General features: G+C 40.2%; 1 protein-coding gene across 3 annotated transcripts in view; it reads left to right on the forward strand.

Annotated features, from left to right (window-relative positions):
- Window positions 1–14125, forward strand: part of KAZN (kazrin, periplakin interacting protein) — a 1123195-nt gene that overhangs the window by 318647 nt on the left and 790423 nt on the right. For all 3 annotated transcript variants that reach the window (XM_079918585.1, XM_079918584.1, XM_079918586.1), the window contains one exon: window positions 10795–10952. In XM_079918585.1, coding sequence (XP_079774711.1) covers window positions 10795–10952 — 158 coding nt within the window. The remainder of the gene's footprint in view (window positions 1–10794; window positions 10953–14125) is intronic.

Raw genomic sequence — 14125 nt, forward strand, 5'->3', positions numbered from 1 at the left:
GTCTTTTCCATTGGTGCCAGTGTAGCATACTGGGTCCTGTCTGCATTTTGCCGTCAGACAGACTGCAGTTGAAGGGTCCAAAGTGTTATGCCTGCCTATCAAGGACCACTCAGTTGTCTGATTCTGGGAGGATGTTCCAATGCATATATATTTTTTTAATGTCTGCAATCTTGAGCTGGTCACCCAATGTTTTTTAAATTGTGGTAAATTATACATAACATAAAATTTACCATTTAAGCATCCTACTGTGTAGAATTCAACAGAATTTAGTACATTCACAATGTTGTGTAACCATCACTGCTGTCTAGTGCCATAATATTTCATCCCTGTGGAAAAAAACCCTGTACCCACTCAGCAATCCCTCCGTCCCTCTCTCCCCCTAGTCTTTGGCAACTACGAATCTGCTTTTTCTGTCTCTGTGGAGTTGCCTGTTCTGGACATTTCAAATAAACAGAATCATACAGTATGTAGCATTTTGTTGCTGGAGAGAGTGTGGAGCACTGTTGGTGGGAATGTGAACTGATAACAGTCACTATGGAGAACAGTGTGGAGGGTCCTCAAACAGCGGAACATACAACTACCGTACGACCCAGCAATCCCACTCCTGGGCGTGTACCCGGAGAAATCCATAACTCAAAAAGACACACGCCCCCCAGTGTTCACTGCAGCACTATTTACAATAGCCAGGACATGGAAGCAACCTAAATGCCCATCGACAGATGAATGGATAAAGAAGATGTGGTACATATATACAGGGGAATATTACTCAGCCGTAAAAAAGAACGAAATTGGGTCATTTGTAGAGACGTGGATGGATCTAGAGACTGCCATACAGAGTGAAGTAAGTCAGAAAGAGAAGAACAAATATCGTATATTAACACATATATGTGGAACCTAGAAAAATGGTGCTGATGAACAGGTTTGCAAGGCAGAAATAGAGACACAGATGTAGAAAGCAATTGTATGGACACCAAAGGGTTTCGGAAAGCGGGGACGGGGGTTGGTGGGATGAACTGGGAGGTTGGGATTGACATGTATACACTAGGATGTATAAAACAGATAACTAATAAGAAGCTGCTGTGTAAAAAAATACGCAGCATTTTGTGACTGGCTTCTTTCACTTCGTATAGTTTTTTTAGGTTCATCCATGTTGTAGCATGTATGAGAACGTCGTTCCTTTTAAAGTCTGAATAATGTTCCATTGTATGAATATGCTACATTTTGCTAATTCATTCATCAGTTGATGGGCAGTTGGGTTGTTTCTACCTTTGGCTGTTACGACTAGTGCTGCTGTGAACATTCATGGGTAAGTGTTTGCTTGAACACCTGTTTTCAGTTCTTTTGGTGATATACCTAAGACTAGAATTGCTGGTTCACATGAAATTCTACGTTGAACTTACTGAGGAACTGCCACCCTGCTCCAGAGCAGCTGCACCATTTTACAGTCCCACCGGCAATGCATGAGGGTCTCAACTTCTCTACATCCTTGATTCCAGCATCAACTTTTGACTTGCAGAATGAGTTTTATTACAACAACAGGGGGAAATACCTGAATTATTTAGGCTTCATTTATTTAATGAGACTGTATTAAAGCAAGAATTGGAAACTTGTGAGCATTTTAATGCAAAATACATCAAAGAATTTGAGATACATGAAAAGCAAAGGTTGTTTAACATGTAGGGATAGATTTGATCATTAGTTCATATCTATGGACCATATAAATGGCAAGATCATAAAATCCATGGAGCTTCTTGCGTCAAGGCTGTGCCCTGTGATATGATTCATTTGGTATATTTTTCTGTAAAAATGTACAATAGCCCATCACAGTGACATCTGGTCTCATCTGCATAAAATTAGTATTTAGTGTCATATTATTATTAGTTCATGTCTATAATTCATCTGATCTATAAAAACAGAGGCACAGTATGCTAAGCTGTTATTCCTCTTCTGAAAATGTTAACAAATTTTATGTGTACCTTCAATTTTTGCCAATGACATAAAATATTGAAACTTGTTATTTTTTTCTTCTGCCAACCCATGGATGTGCTACCCTTATCTGAAACCTAAATAAATACTTATTAATGTATGGTGAAATTCAAATGAGCCCTTCATATAAATAAGCCTGCTATAGAAATACATATTTCTTCAAATTTGTAGACCAGAATAACATGAAATAAATTTAACATCATTTCACATGTGGAACCACCAACCAAATAAATTTATGCTTCAATTTCCTAAACTCAGGTAAATAAGAAAACGTATATATGGTTCTTCATTCCATAATCCATCATCCACTTTTAGAACAGTATTATTTGGTTGAGATTTTTATAGGCCAAATGGAGAAGAATGTGCCTAACGCCTGATTCTAGAATGATGGGCTGGTGGAGGGGACAAAGCGGAGTGAAACTGGCTTTTTCCTTCATTTATTTATTCATTTTTTTCTTTTGGACAGATATTTATCTTTCCAAGCACTACTGTGTGCCAGGTGTTGTGCTTAGAGATGGAAATACAGGGAAGAACCAAAAAAACGTGGTTGCTGGCCTCATGGAACTTAGAGTTATCTATTGGTGTATAACAAACCATCTTCAAATAGAGGGTGTAAATCAACACCTTGTTACGCTCAGTTTTGTAGGCTAGAAGTTTGGGTATCGTACAGAGGAGAGGTTCACCTCTGCTCCAGAGTGACTGAGCTCTCATCTGGGGTGAATTGAGATGGCTGGAACCACGTGTCCAAAGCCTCATTTGTGGCAGATGGCTGGATTCCTTGGTTCTTCTCGCAACGTTTAAGATCTTCTTTAATCTGCCCCAGAGGGAGGCAGACGTTAAAGAAGTGTTCACGTAAATAACTATTACAATGAGGACAAAGTACAGGCTTCTTTACAGCAATCAGGACTCCTTGATTGCAAACGACAGAAATCCAACCCAGATGGTCTAATGAAAAGAAGGGAATTTAACGATCCACCTAACTGAAGTCTATGGCTGAATCCTGATGCTGTAATGATATGGTCAAGAATCTTTCCCTGTCTGTGGATGCGAATTGCCTCTTTACTCAGTTGATTTTATTCTCAGGCTGGGGCTCCTTAGTTGAGGGCTACAAGGACCACCAGCTGCTCCGCATTCCTACCAGTTTATCGAACTCAACCGAAAAAGAGAGACTCTCTTTCTTAATAGTTCTATCAGATGGTTCTGGAATTAAATCTTGTTGGCCGTGTTTAGGTCACAAGCCCTCTCCTGGACCAACCACTGTTGCCAGGGAGATGAAGTGCTTAGAATGGCCAGGTCTGGACGATGTGCTCACCTCTAGGACCTGGGAGTGGGATCGGCCCTACATGAACCACAAGTGGGGATGGGTGTTTGCACAAAAGGGAATGAGTTTCTTTTATTAGAAGAAGAGGGAAATAGATGTAACCAGACAAATACATAAAGTACCCATTACACAAGCCTGAAAACAGAGTGACCTGCCTTGAAGAGTAGGTTAGCATATAGGAGGACCTTGTGTCATTATTTCCGGTTATCAACTTTCAGCTTTTATGTTTTCATTTTGTATGAAGCACTGGACTAGTTGTAACTGGGATACAAAATGAAGAGACAAATGGGTAATGTAGGGGATTCAAGGGATCTTGGGGTTCATCAAGGGAAAAGATATGACCACTAGGTGGCAGTAGCACACACGGGCTTTATTGGATGACCCTTTGGCAGTTTGCATACTGGGAAGTCTTTCACAGCAGGACACTGTCCAGAAGTGCAGGGGGGTCAATACTCAGAGGGGAGGACGGCAAGGAACTCCTCGGTGAGAGAGGGGTCCTGGAGGGAACTTATGTGTCCAAGTGATGTCACACACCAGCACAGTGAGGAGTCTGGGTCAGAGACCAGCAGGGTCTTGGGGTCTTTGTGTCCCAGGGCTTATCTTATCAATGGCTAGCAAATGTTGGGCACAGTTTTGTGGGGTTTGCAAAGCAGACAGGCCCTAAATAGCTAACAATCTGCTTACTTGGGCTATATTTAAAATATTTGGATATAAAACATTTGAGTTTGGCACCTGCTGGCTTTTGAGCTAAAGGGTCTCAGCCTGCAGTGAAGAAATAAAAAACCTTGGCTAATACACAGAGACCATCTTGGCTTACTTATAGAACAAAGATTTGGTAAGTACCCTCGGTTATAAACATAGCAACTGGTTAATATCAGTAAGTCAAAGGCTTGAGGTACAAACTGTGGAATAATCATAATAGTGAATGCTTTTTACATACTTAACATGTGGCAGATACTGTGCCACATGCCTTATGCAGATGGTCTCATTTATTAGAGCAACTCTGTGAAGTAGTTACTATTATTATCCCCATTTACAGATGGGAAAACTGAGGAGTTAAGTAATTCACCCAAGGTTATACAGCTAGTGGGAGGGGCAGATAAGATTGAGACCCAGGCAGACTGTCTTCAAGGGTCCATACTCTCAAACTGACTGCTACAGCATCTTCAGGGAGCTGGATCATCTTTCCTGGCCTCAGTTTTCTCACCTTTAAAAGTATGAGTATATTACCAGGTGATAGCTCATGGCCAGCCTGACATTCTATATGCCTAGGATTGCTCTGTGTGGTACCCCCGGAGGTAGGGGACCAGAGGGTAGTTTGCCCAAAGGAGAGCAGGATGGAGCAGCAAGTGGTGTGCAGGGTGGAGGTGGTATAATGCGGGAATTATGTGTGCAGGCTCCGCCTAGATATGAATCCTGTTTCCTTCACTTAGGTGCATAATCTTGGGTGGGTCACTTAATCTGAGTTTCTTCATTTGGAAAATAGGAACGATGATAATGACACTTCAGTAGAATTTGGGGGGTGATTAAGTGAGGTAATGCCTGTTAAACATGTGGCACCATGCTTGTGAATATTGAGTCCCCATAGATATTTATCATAATACTATTGATAATAATTATTATTGTCAGTGAAGGAGCTATGAGATGGAGAGAGGAGTTTCAAGAAGTATAGGTAGGGAATCATCAGTGAAGGGCTTCATATCCTAGCTATTTTTAGTACATGAAAAGTTTACTGTGTGCCAGGCACTCTGCCATCTGCTTGTTTTACGTTTGCCAATAAATAATAAATAAATAAAATTCTAGACTTGTTCCCTGCCTTTACTTGTATTGTGTCCCACTTGGTGTGAGAATGGGCATTGGAGAGTCATGGCCTTGGTTTTCATGTGTTGTGTAAATCTCTGAGCTTCAGATTCTGTATCTCTGATAGATCTTTAACAATAGTAACAGCCAGCACTTACTGAGAACTTACCATGTGCTGGGCACTGTGGGCTGTAAAGTAACTTGTTCAAGTTCACCCAGTTATGTAAATATCAGAGCTGGGTGTGAACTCAGGCTTCTAGCCCTAGAACCCACATTATTAGTGCCTCTTCATTCTGCACAGAGGTTTTGAAAGCCTCTGACATATGATAGACACTCAATAAACTGTAATCCTTATCATTCTTATTATATAGGATCTGTACTCTCAAAACAACTGTATTTGTTTATCCATTAAAAATTTCCCGAGTGGCTCTTCTTTGCTAAACACCCATGATACCTGGTGAACAAAATTCCATTCTTGCCTTCAGGGGCGTCACCATCTAGTCCGGAGACTGTGCAGCAGTCAGCATTCAAGAGGCTAAGCTCCAGTAACAAATGCCTCCCCCATCCCCAAAGTTTGGTGCTTTATAGTAGCAAGGGTTTGCTTTTCACTTGCATGTCTTCTACATTCTGGCAAAGGGGAAAGAATAATAGTGGAACCACATGATGTTCTACTTGGACATGGCATGACTCATGTTTGCACACATTTAATTGGCTAAAACAAGTCACATGGCAAAGCCTGACATCATTTAAGACAGGAGGTATATTTCTCCACTAAGGAGTGTCACTGGGGAGGGCTCTATAGGAACAGGTTTTGGAGGAGTAGTTTGGGAACCAATAATTAAATCTACCACAGATGAATTCTTAAGCAATTACAATATAATATGGTAAGTTTCCTAATGAAAGTGTCTACTCTTTGAGAAGAGAGGGGAGTGTTAACACTTTTAATGTGTCCTGAATTTACAACAAAGTAAAAATTAGAGCGTATTTTATTTTTTTAATTTATTTTACTTTTGGCTGCATTGGGTCTTCATTGTTGCGCACGGGCTTTCTCTAATTGTGGCGAGTGGGGCCTGCTCTTCGTTGCGGAGCGCAGGCTTCTCATTGCGGTGGCTTCTCATTGCAGGGCACAGGCTCTAGGCACGCAGGCTTCAGTAGTTGTGGCACGTGGGCTCAGCAGTTGTGTCTTGCGGGCTCTAGAGTGCAGGCTCAGTAGTTGTGACACACGGGCTTAGTTGCTCCACGGCATGTGGGATCTTCCTGGACCAGGGCTCGAACCCGTGTCCCCTGCATTGACAGGTGGATTCTTAACCAGTGCACCACCAGGGAAGCCCTAGAGCATAGTTTAGCTACTGAGCCTCAATTTTCTGGAACAAGAATAGAGAAAGCCTGTAATAGATGCATTTTGAGAACCCCAAATTCACTAGCCTGGTTAGAGTGAAAAGCATTGACGGTAATTCTTCCCTTCTAAGAAGTGACGTGAGTTTTGTTGACAGCAGTGTCTCTTGTGTCTATAAGCAAAGGACTTGGGAACTGGGGTATCCCTGGAATGACCTGGGGAGAAAGGCTTGTTCGTGAGAACGTTATGTCCATGTACTCGGAGGTAGGGAAAGGGAAGGCACGATGGTGGTGGGAAATGGGGCATGAATCATGCAGAGATTGGTCCTAGATTCTGGTAGGTTATTTGGATGCCTACTCAATTGTTTTCCTTATAGTTCAGTGTGCCCCAACCTTCCTGTTTGCAAGTAAGAGAGAGAAGATATATAGAGGGTTTAAAAAATGTATAGTCACAACTCCAAAAAGTCATTTGTTTTTGTTGTTTTCAACTTCGTATAATGAAATTCAACTTAGACCTGGAGCCAGCATTTCCACTGATGATATAATTTAGTCACTTCTGGTTGAAAACTTAGTACCTTCTGGATAAATATCAAATAAATTCAAATTGCTCCCCTACCCATTATTTTTCCCTTCTCTTTGGGTTCTTGGGAGACTTATATATTGTATTATCCTATCTTGGGGATACGTATCTGGTCCATGAATCTCTCTCTGGACACTTCTGGATTCACTGGAGATATTTTCAGCCCCCATGATGCTAAGGGAGACTGGAGGTGGAAGAGTGAGGGTGGTAGGGCAGTTGTGCTATCTCACATGGACTTAAAATTCCATGTGGCTATAGTTTCTACCCTCCTATTGGTGTGTGCACTGAGAAGCTGCCCCACCCAGCTGCCCAGGGTAGGACATAAGACGTTAAGTCACTCTGCTTTCAGATCCCCAAATTTATCTGGGTGTTTTTTACCATCTCCTTTGTAGGATGAGGATTCAGGTTAGGCAGGGATCAGGTCCCATACTTTCTTGTTCATCTTTCTCTGTTTTAGCCAAGCTCCTTCCCCAGTCCAGGAAAAGATTTTAGAGTCTTCCTGTGTAGTGAGAAACTGCTCTGAGGTCATATTCTGTATTCTTCCTATTTCATGGCTTGTAGTTGTAACTCTATGCTCAGTTGTCCAAGGTTGATTCTCCATGGCTCAAAATCATCATTTGTTTATTTATTATTTGTAGAGCTTACTCTAGGATTTACAATATGCATGTTTAACTTAACACAGTCCACCTTCAGATAACAAACTGCTCACATATTGTTCATATATGTACAATATATGAAACTTATCACAATATATTTCCATTTGCCAGTCTCATTCTCTGTGCTGTTGTCATATGTTTTACTTTTATACATGTTATCAAATCCACAATACATTATTTTTTGTGCTTTAAACCAATTATCTTTTAAATGAGTTAAAAGGTGAGAAAGAAAATATGTTAACGTTACTCAAATATTGCTCCTTTTAAGCACTCTTTTTTTCATTTTTGTGAATAAAAGTTTCCATCTAATGCCATTTTCCTTTTGTCTGAAGACATTTAACATTGCTTTTAATGAAAGTCTGTTGGTGATGAGTTCTCTCAGCCTTTGTTTATCTAAAAAAGTCATTATTTCACGTTCATTTTTTGAAAGACATTACTATTGGTTATAGAATTCTAGGTTGACAAGTTTTTTTCTTCAGTACTTTCAACACGCATAGATTATTTTCTGGTTTGCATAGATTCTGCTGGTAAGTCTGACATCATTCTTGTCTCTGTTCCTCTGAATACAATATGCTTTCTTCCTCTGGTTGATTTTAAGATTTTCTCTTCTTCACTGTGTGTTTGTTTGTTTAGCAATTGGATTATAATATGCCTTGTTATAGTTTTCTTTGTGTTTGTCCTGCCTGAAGTTTATTGAGATTCTTGTATCTGTAGGTGTATAATATTATCAAATTTGGAAAAACTTTGTTCACCATTTCTTCAAACATTGTTTCTGTCCCTGCCCACACCCCACCCCCTCAGACTCCAAGTGCATGTATGTCAGACAGCTTTATATTGTCAAAGAGGCTCTGTTTATTCATTATAGATAGTTTTATTACTATAATTTCGAGTTCACTGATCTTTTCTTCTGCATTTTTTAATCGGCTATGAATCTCCTCCAATAACAGTTTTATTTCAGAAGTGCATTTTTCATCCCTAGAAGCTCCACTTGGTTCTGATTTAAATATTATATTTTTTTCCTCATTATAATCATGTTTTATTTTACAACCTTGAACATTCAAAATGTCTCTATAATAGCTGTCTTAACAGCCGTATTTTCGAATGCTATCACTTGTTATTTCTGGCTCTGCTTCTATAAACTGATTTTTATTGAGGCTACAAGTTATACTTTCTTGTTTCTTTACATGTCTGGTAATTTTTTATTGAATACTGAGCATTACGGATTTTGCATTTTGGGGTGCTAGATTTTGTTACACCTCTACAAAAAAAATGCTCATTTTTCTTTCCTGACAAGTATTTTAGTTACTGGCAGATCAGTTTGATCCTTTCAGGGCTTAATTTTAAACTCTTTTTGGATAGGCCTAGAGTTGCCTTTATTCTAGGGATCATTTAGTTTCATTTCTAAAGCTTTATCCTTCTGGAGTTTCTGCTGAATATGCCCTGAATTCCAACAAAGCCCCTCTACTTCGGCTGGTGAGCGTGCAAACAATTTGTGGCCCTGTGAGATCTCTTGGAATTATTGGGCTTACAGCTCCCCAAAATGTAACTGTTCTCTCCTGGAATTTTTTCTTGCCAGATCATGTAGGGTTTTATCTTACCCATACATAGGATTGATATTCAGCCAACAACTCATAGAGACCCCTGTGCAGATTTCTAGAGATCTCTGTATAATTCCCTCCTTTTCAATACTTTGTCTTGCAAATTATAGCAAACTTAGCCTTTCTAATCTCTGTCTCCTCAATTCAGTGTCAAGTGCAGGGCTCTCCTTGGGTTCCTCTTCCCATGCTGAGGTCTGGACATTCCTTTTTTGCAGACTGCTGGTGATGATAGGACTCAACTTTTTCTCTTCTAAAGGATCACAGTTCTGTGCTATTGTTCAAGGTCTAAAAATATTTGTTTCTGAGATATTGTACAGTTTTCTAGTTATTTATAGCAGGAGGGTGATCTGAATCCTCTTACTCCCTCATGGTCAAAGGCAGATGCCCTCAGAGTGATTCTATTGGATACTAGTTCTTTTTTTTTTTTTTCGGTACGTGGGCCTCTCACTGTTGTGGCCTCTCCCGTTGCGGAGCACAGGCTCCGGACGTGCAGGCTCAGCGGCCATGGCTCACGGGCCCAGCCGCTCCGCGGCATGTGGGATCTTCCCGGACCGGGGCACAAACCCGTGTCCCCTACATCAGCAGGCAGACTCTCAACCACTGCGCCACCAGGGAAGCCCTGGATACTAGTTTTTGATGAATACTCTGCATCCTCAGAATTGCAGTCAGTGCAGTGGTTTTCCTGAGAATGTGTAAGATTTACTTATACTTGGTTTGAAAGGATAGATTTACCTGAAAATTAGAGAAATTCTATAGGGAAAGAAATTTTAATTCAAGGAAATGTAAGGAAATTAATTCAACAACATTTATTGAGCATCTTCTACTTTCTAGGAACTTTCCTAGTTGCTGGGCATACAACCATAAACAAAGAGGTTTTTCTTAAAATCTCTGCTCTTACCAGCTGCACTGTGGAGAAAGTGGAGAAAGAGGCAACAAGCACAAAAAAATAAGTGAAATCGTAAAATCTGTACCATGTCAGATGTGCTACGTGAATCATAGAGAAATAATAATCTTCCCAGCACACATGTGGTACTGATTGGAAAACATGGCCACTGTCCTTTCACAAAACTTAATGATAGAGGCCATCTGTTTAGAGGTAACATAGCCAACTGTATTACCATAAATGTAAATCTACTCTAGAGCTCTCCCTCCTGGCTGCTGATCTCTGTAATTTATAAACGCTTAACTCAAAGTCATCTTCATGGAAGTATTTGTTAACTTGTTTCTTTTCAGTGTCCCCCACAGGACTGGATGCTCCACGAGGGTAAGCATCTTGTCTGGTGTTGCTCACGACTGTATCCCCCAAGCGTTTCCATATAGGCTTGGCATTTGGAGGGTGTTCAATCTGTTACCTGTTCAACACATGTGTTGAAGAGATTCATGGATGTAACGCTTCTTGACACCTGCCTGGGTCATACCTTATGGGTACACCCTCGCTTCTCCCTTTAAAATTGGTAGCCAGTTTCTCTTTGAAAGTTACCTGCTGTGATTCCACTTCCGCTCTTTCTCTTTTTGCAGCTGTCCAATCGTTGCACACCCTCAATGACCAGATATCCCATTTTATTGTCACCAAGTCGAAGGCGCTGGAGGAGGACCAAGACCCGTTTCTGCCCACTGAAAAGGAGACTCTGAAGAGTTCCATGATGCTGATGAGGCACCTCTTAATGGATGCTCAGGTACAGAGATCAGTAAATAAATTCTATATAGAGTAGGTGGTAACCTTTTTGGTTTTCTTCTTGGTATAAGCTGTTCAAAAATGTTCATCTATCACATTCATTGCAACTGCCTTTGCGATGAAGAGCAGACATTCTGATATTTGAGTATTGGATTTCTAATTAGGTATTATTTTGGATTTAGTATTAAAATAGCTTGTTTTTAAGTCAAAGTAATAGGGCTTAAAATAATATACGTGTTGTCTCTGAGAATTTAACAGATCTCCCATTAGCCTTGGAAAGTGAAAACCCATTTACATAGAAATTTGGCAGGCATCAGAGCTGGCAAAGGCTTTGGAGTGGAGCAATACTTATCCCAAACAGCATCACTGAGTAACTAATGAATATTTTGGTACATTTGATGCACCACCAGTAAGCGAATCAGCACTGTTTTTTTTTCTTATTTTTTTCTTTGCAAGGCTAGCAATGAATTAATTACAGAAGATGCTTAGCTCGTTGCATGCTTTGTTGAGATGTGATTCTTCAAGGTTTCTCCTTGTGCACTATTTTACTGAAATATTTAGAAAATAATTTATCTACTCCTTCTGGTTTTGTTGGTGGGTCTCTCCAGATATGTTGATAGGCAAACACCAGGTGTTTTAAGAGAACTGATGGTTCTCTGTGTTTGTGAAGCCAAGCTGAACTAGATTGTTTTTGTTGCTTCCACCTCTTCAGTATCTAGAAACGTTTCAGACAATGTCCTCTGGGTCTGGTGATTTTGTGTTAGTTTGTCCTGGGGCTTTCTTCCTGAGCTTGTTTTCTGTTCAACGGCAGTGAGGTCAGAATGGTTGGTGGTTTCCCGCGTTCCGCTCTGTATCAGATTTTGCACTGTGGTTTCTTTGCTTTTGTTTCTATCATGGTGCTGTTTTACATTTTATTTTTAAATCAATCCTGAAGCCTGGATCTTGTACCAATAAGACTTTAACTGGCAAGGTTTTTGTGTATTTCTCACCTGTCAATGCTTGAAGCTGCCCCACGGGATTTTTGAGCCCCTATATTGAGATGGCCCACATTATGCAAAGCCTTTCATTTTTATTCACTGTTCTCCCTTTTCCCCTTTATTATGAGCAGCCCATTCAGCCTCTCCTTTCTCCCCAGGCCTTGTCTAGCGGAAAAAGGAAAGATTCTGAAGCTACAACAACCAATTTTAAAACTCAGAAAAAAGAGAAATTTAGAACAATTGACCAAATAAAAGAGAGCAAATTGGTCTTGAAAGGATTAGCTTTCCTCAGAGCCTAGACCCAATCCTATAGATCATACGACAGCCAAGGGAACCATCTAGATGAATCCTTAATGATGTTCTGTAAACTCCTGTTTGCAAAATCTAACTGAGTAAAAAACCATTCACCTTTTCCCTCTCCTTCACATATGAGCTCACTAATGCCTAGAACTGGATTTCGAGAATGTTTAATGTTGCTTAAGGAAATATTTCCTCCCCCTAAATACCAAATTCATTTAACAACTTTTATCCTTCGTGACTTTGATCACAATTTTTCCCTTATTTATCCAATGGGACTCAGATATCCCTTATAATGTGGTTACTGTGTGGGAACATTTTATTATCTCATTCTCTCCTGATCCCAAATCAATGCCTGCTAGAATTCTCTCAATTAAATAGATAGAAAAAATGGAGCAAGGTATGGTGGATATTCCGCTAAGTCATGCATTCTGAAAGGAAGGTCAGTCGGGTCTTCTTCCAGAGAAAAATAATCATAGAAAGTCAGGTCGGAAAGTGGTATAGTGTCTGGAAATGTTATTTCTTTGCCTCCTGTTTTTCTTTTGCACTAATATAGGGTGAAGTGGGTTGTGATTAATCTAAAAATACCACCTTCATTTATTTTCTTCCAAAACCATTAAACTTTTCAAAACGTTATTTGTGGTTATGGTCTAGGTCCATGGCTGAAGTCAGTTAGAATCATGTTACCTAGTACCCCCAGGCTCAGAGCACCCCTGAAATAACTCTCTATAAGATTAGTGTTGTCAAACTTATAAAATGCTAAGGAACCCCAACATTTTGGGGATGGCCATGGGTAATATGTAGTTTTGAGTTATGAAATAGACAACCAGAGATATGTGTTTTATAATGAGAATCTTTATTGAGCATCTTTGGAAATTCGGTTATTTTCCGTTCAGTTTTTGACATTGCTTCTTCTTGACTCCATCCCAAAGACAAATGGATGCACTTACTTCACCTTCTAAGTTCATCAATAATGAGAGGTCAGCAGCATGTAAATATAACGTCTAGGTACCTCCTCCTGTTCTGGCTGCATTTTGTGATATTAATAGATGTTTGTATGTTGCAAGACGTAAGTTCTTCAAGAGTAGTAACCACATCCGGAATTTGGTTGGTAACATAGCCTGCTCAGTTGCATACCCAAAGGACTCTTAACAGTATTAGATTATGATGAAATACTCTGACATCAGCTTGCAAGTTGAATGAAGTCAGGCAAAAAGGAATGCAGAGAACCTAGAGGCTGCTTCCAGAGTGCCTGCTTAAGAGGCATAATCGATTCAAGTCACATCTGTCTTGGAAGCAATAAATCCCGCTTAGGAGAATGTCAAAGGCAAAAGCATTGCTGGGCTATGAAATTCCACCTCGGAGGATTGTAAAACAGTATACACAGAGCAAACACATCTCCCAAGTATAATGGGGGTGCTGGAGATGATTGGCAGGTCTGACAATCCATCCTAGAGAATAGAATCAAGAAGGAACATCTCACACAGGCAGCCCAGAGGCCTACAATTATTTATTCATTCCTAAACGTCTTTCTGAACATTTAAGGGGTGTCTAAAAGAGGCCAAGTGCCTCTATTTGCATTCCATTCCTTTTGTAATCCAAAGGCCCCCAAATTCAATGAAGTGTACCATTCAGATGGTATTTGAAACCTGATCTTGTGGCTTTGATTCCTGAGAGGTCTGTCTAAACCCAGACTGCCGACTCAGCCTCATAAGTGATTAGATTCATAACACCGAAAGGCAATTCTTTCTGGTAGAGATTAATTCTTTTACTCGTACTGTGTGACTCTGCATGCTAAGAGAGGTTGATTACGGCAAATTAAATCTCCTATTGGCAGTTCTCTCCTTCTTCTCCCCAAAGACCTAATTTCATTATTTATTAAGGGGTGAACAAATGCCTG

This window comes from Stenella coeruleoalba (genome assembly GCF_951394435.1).
Source record: "Stenella coeruleoalba genome assembly, chromosome: 1".
NCBI lineage: Eukaryota > Metazoa > Chordata > Mammalia > Artiodactyla > Delphinidae > Stenella > Stenella coeruleoalba.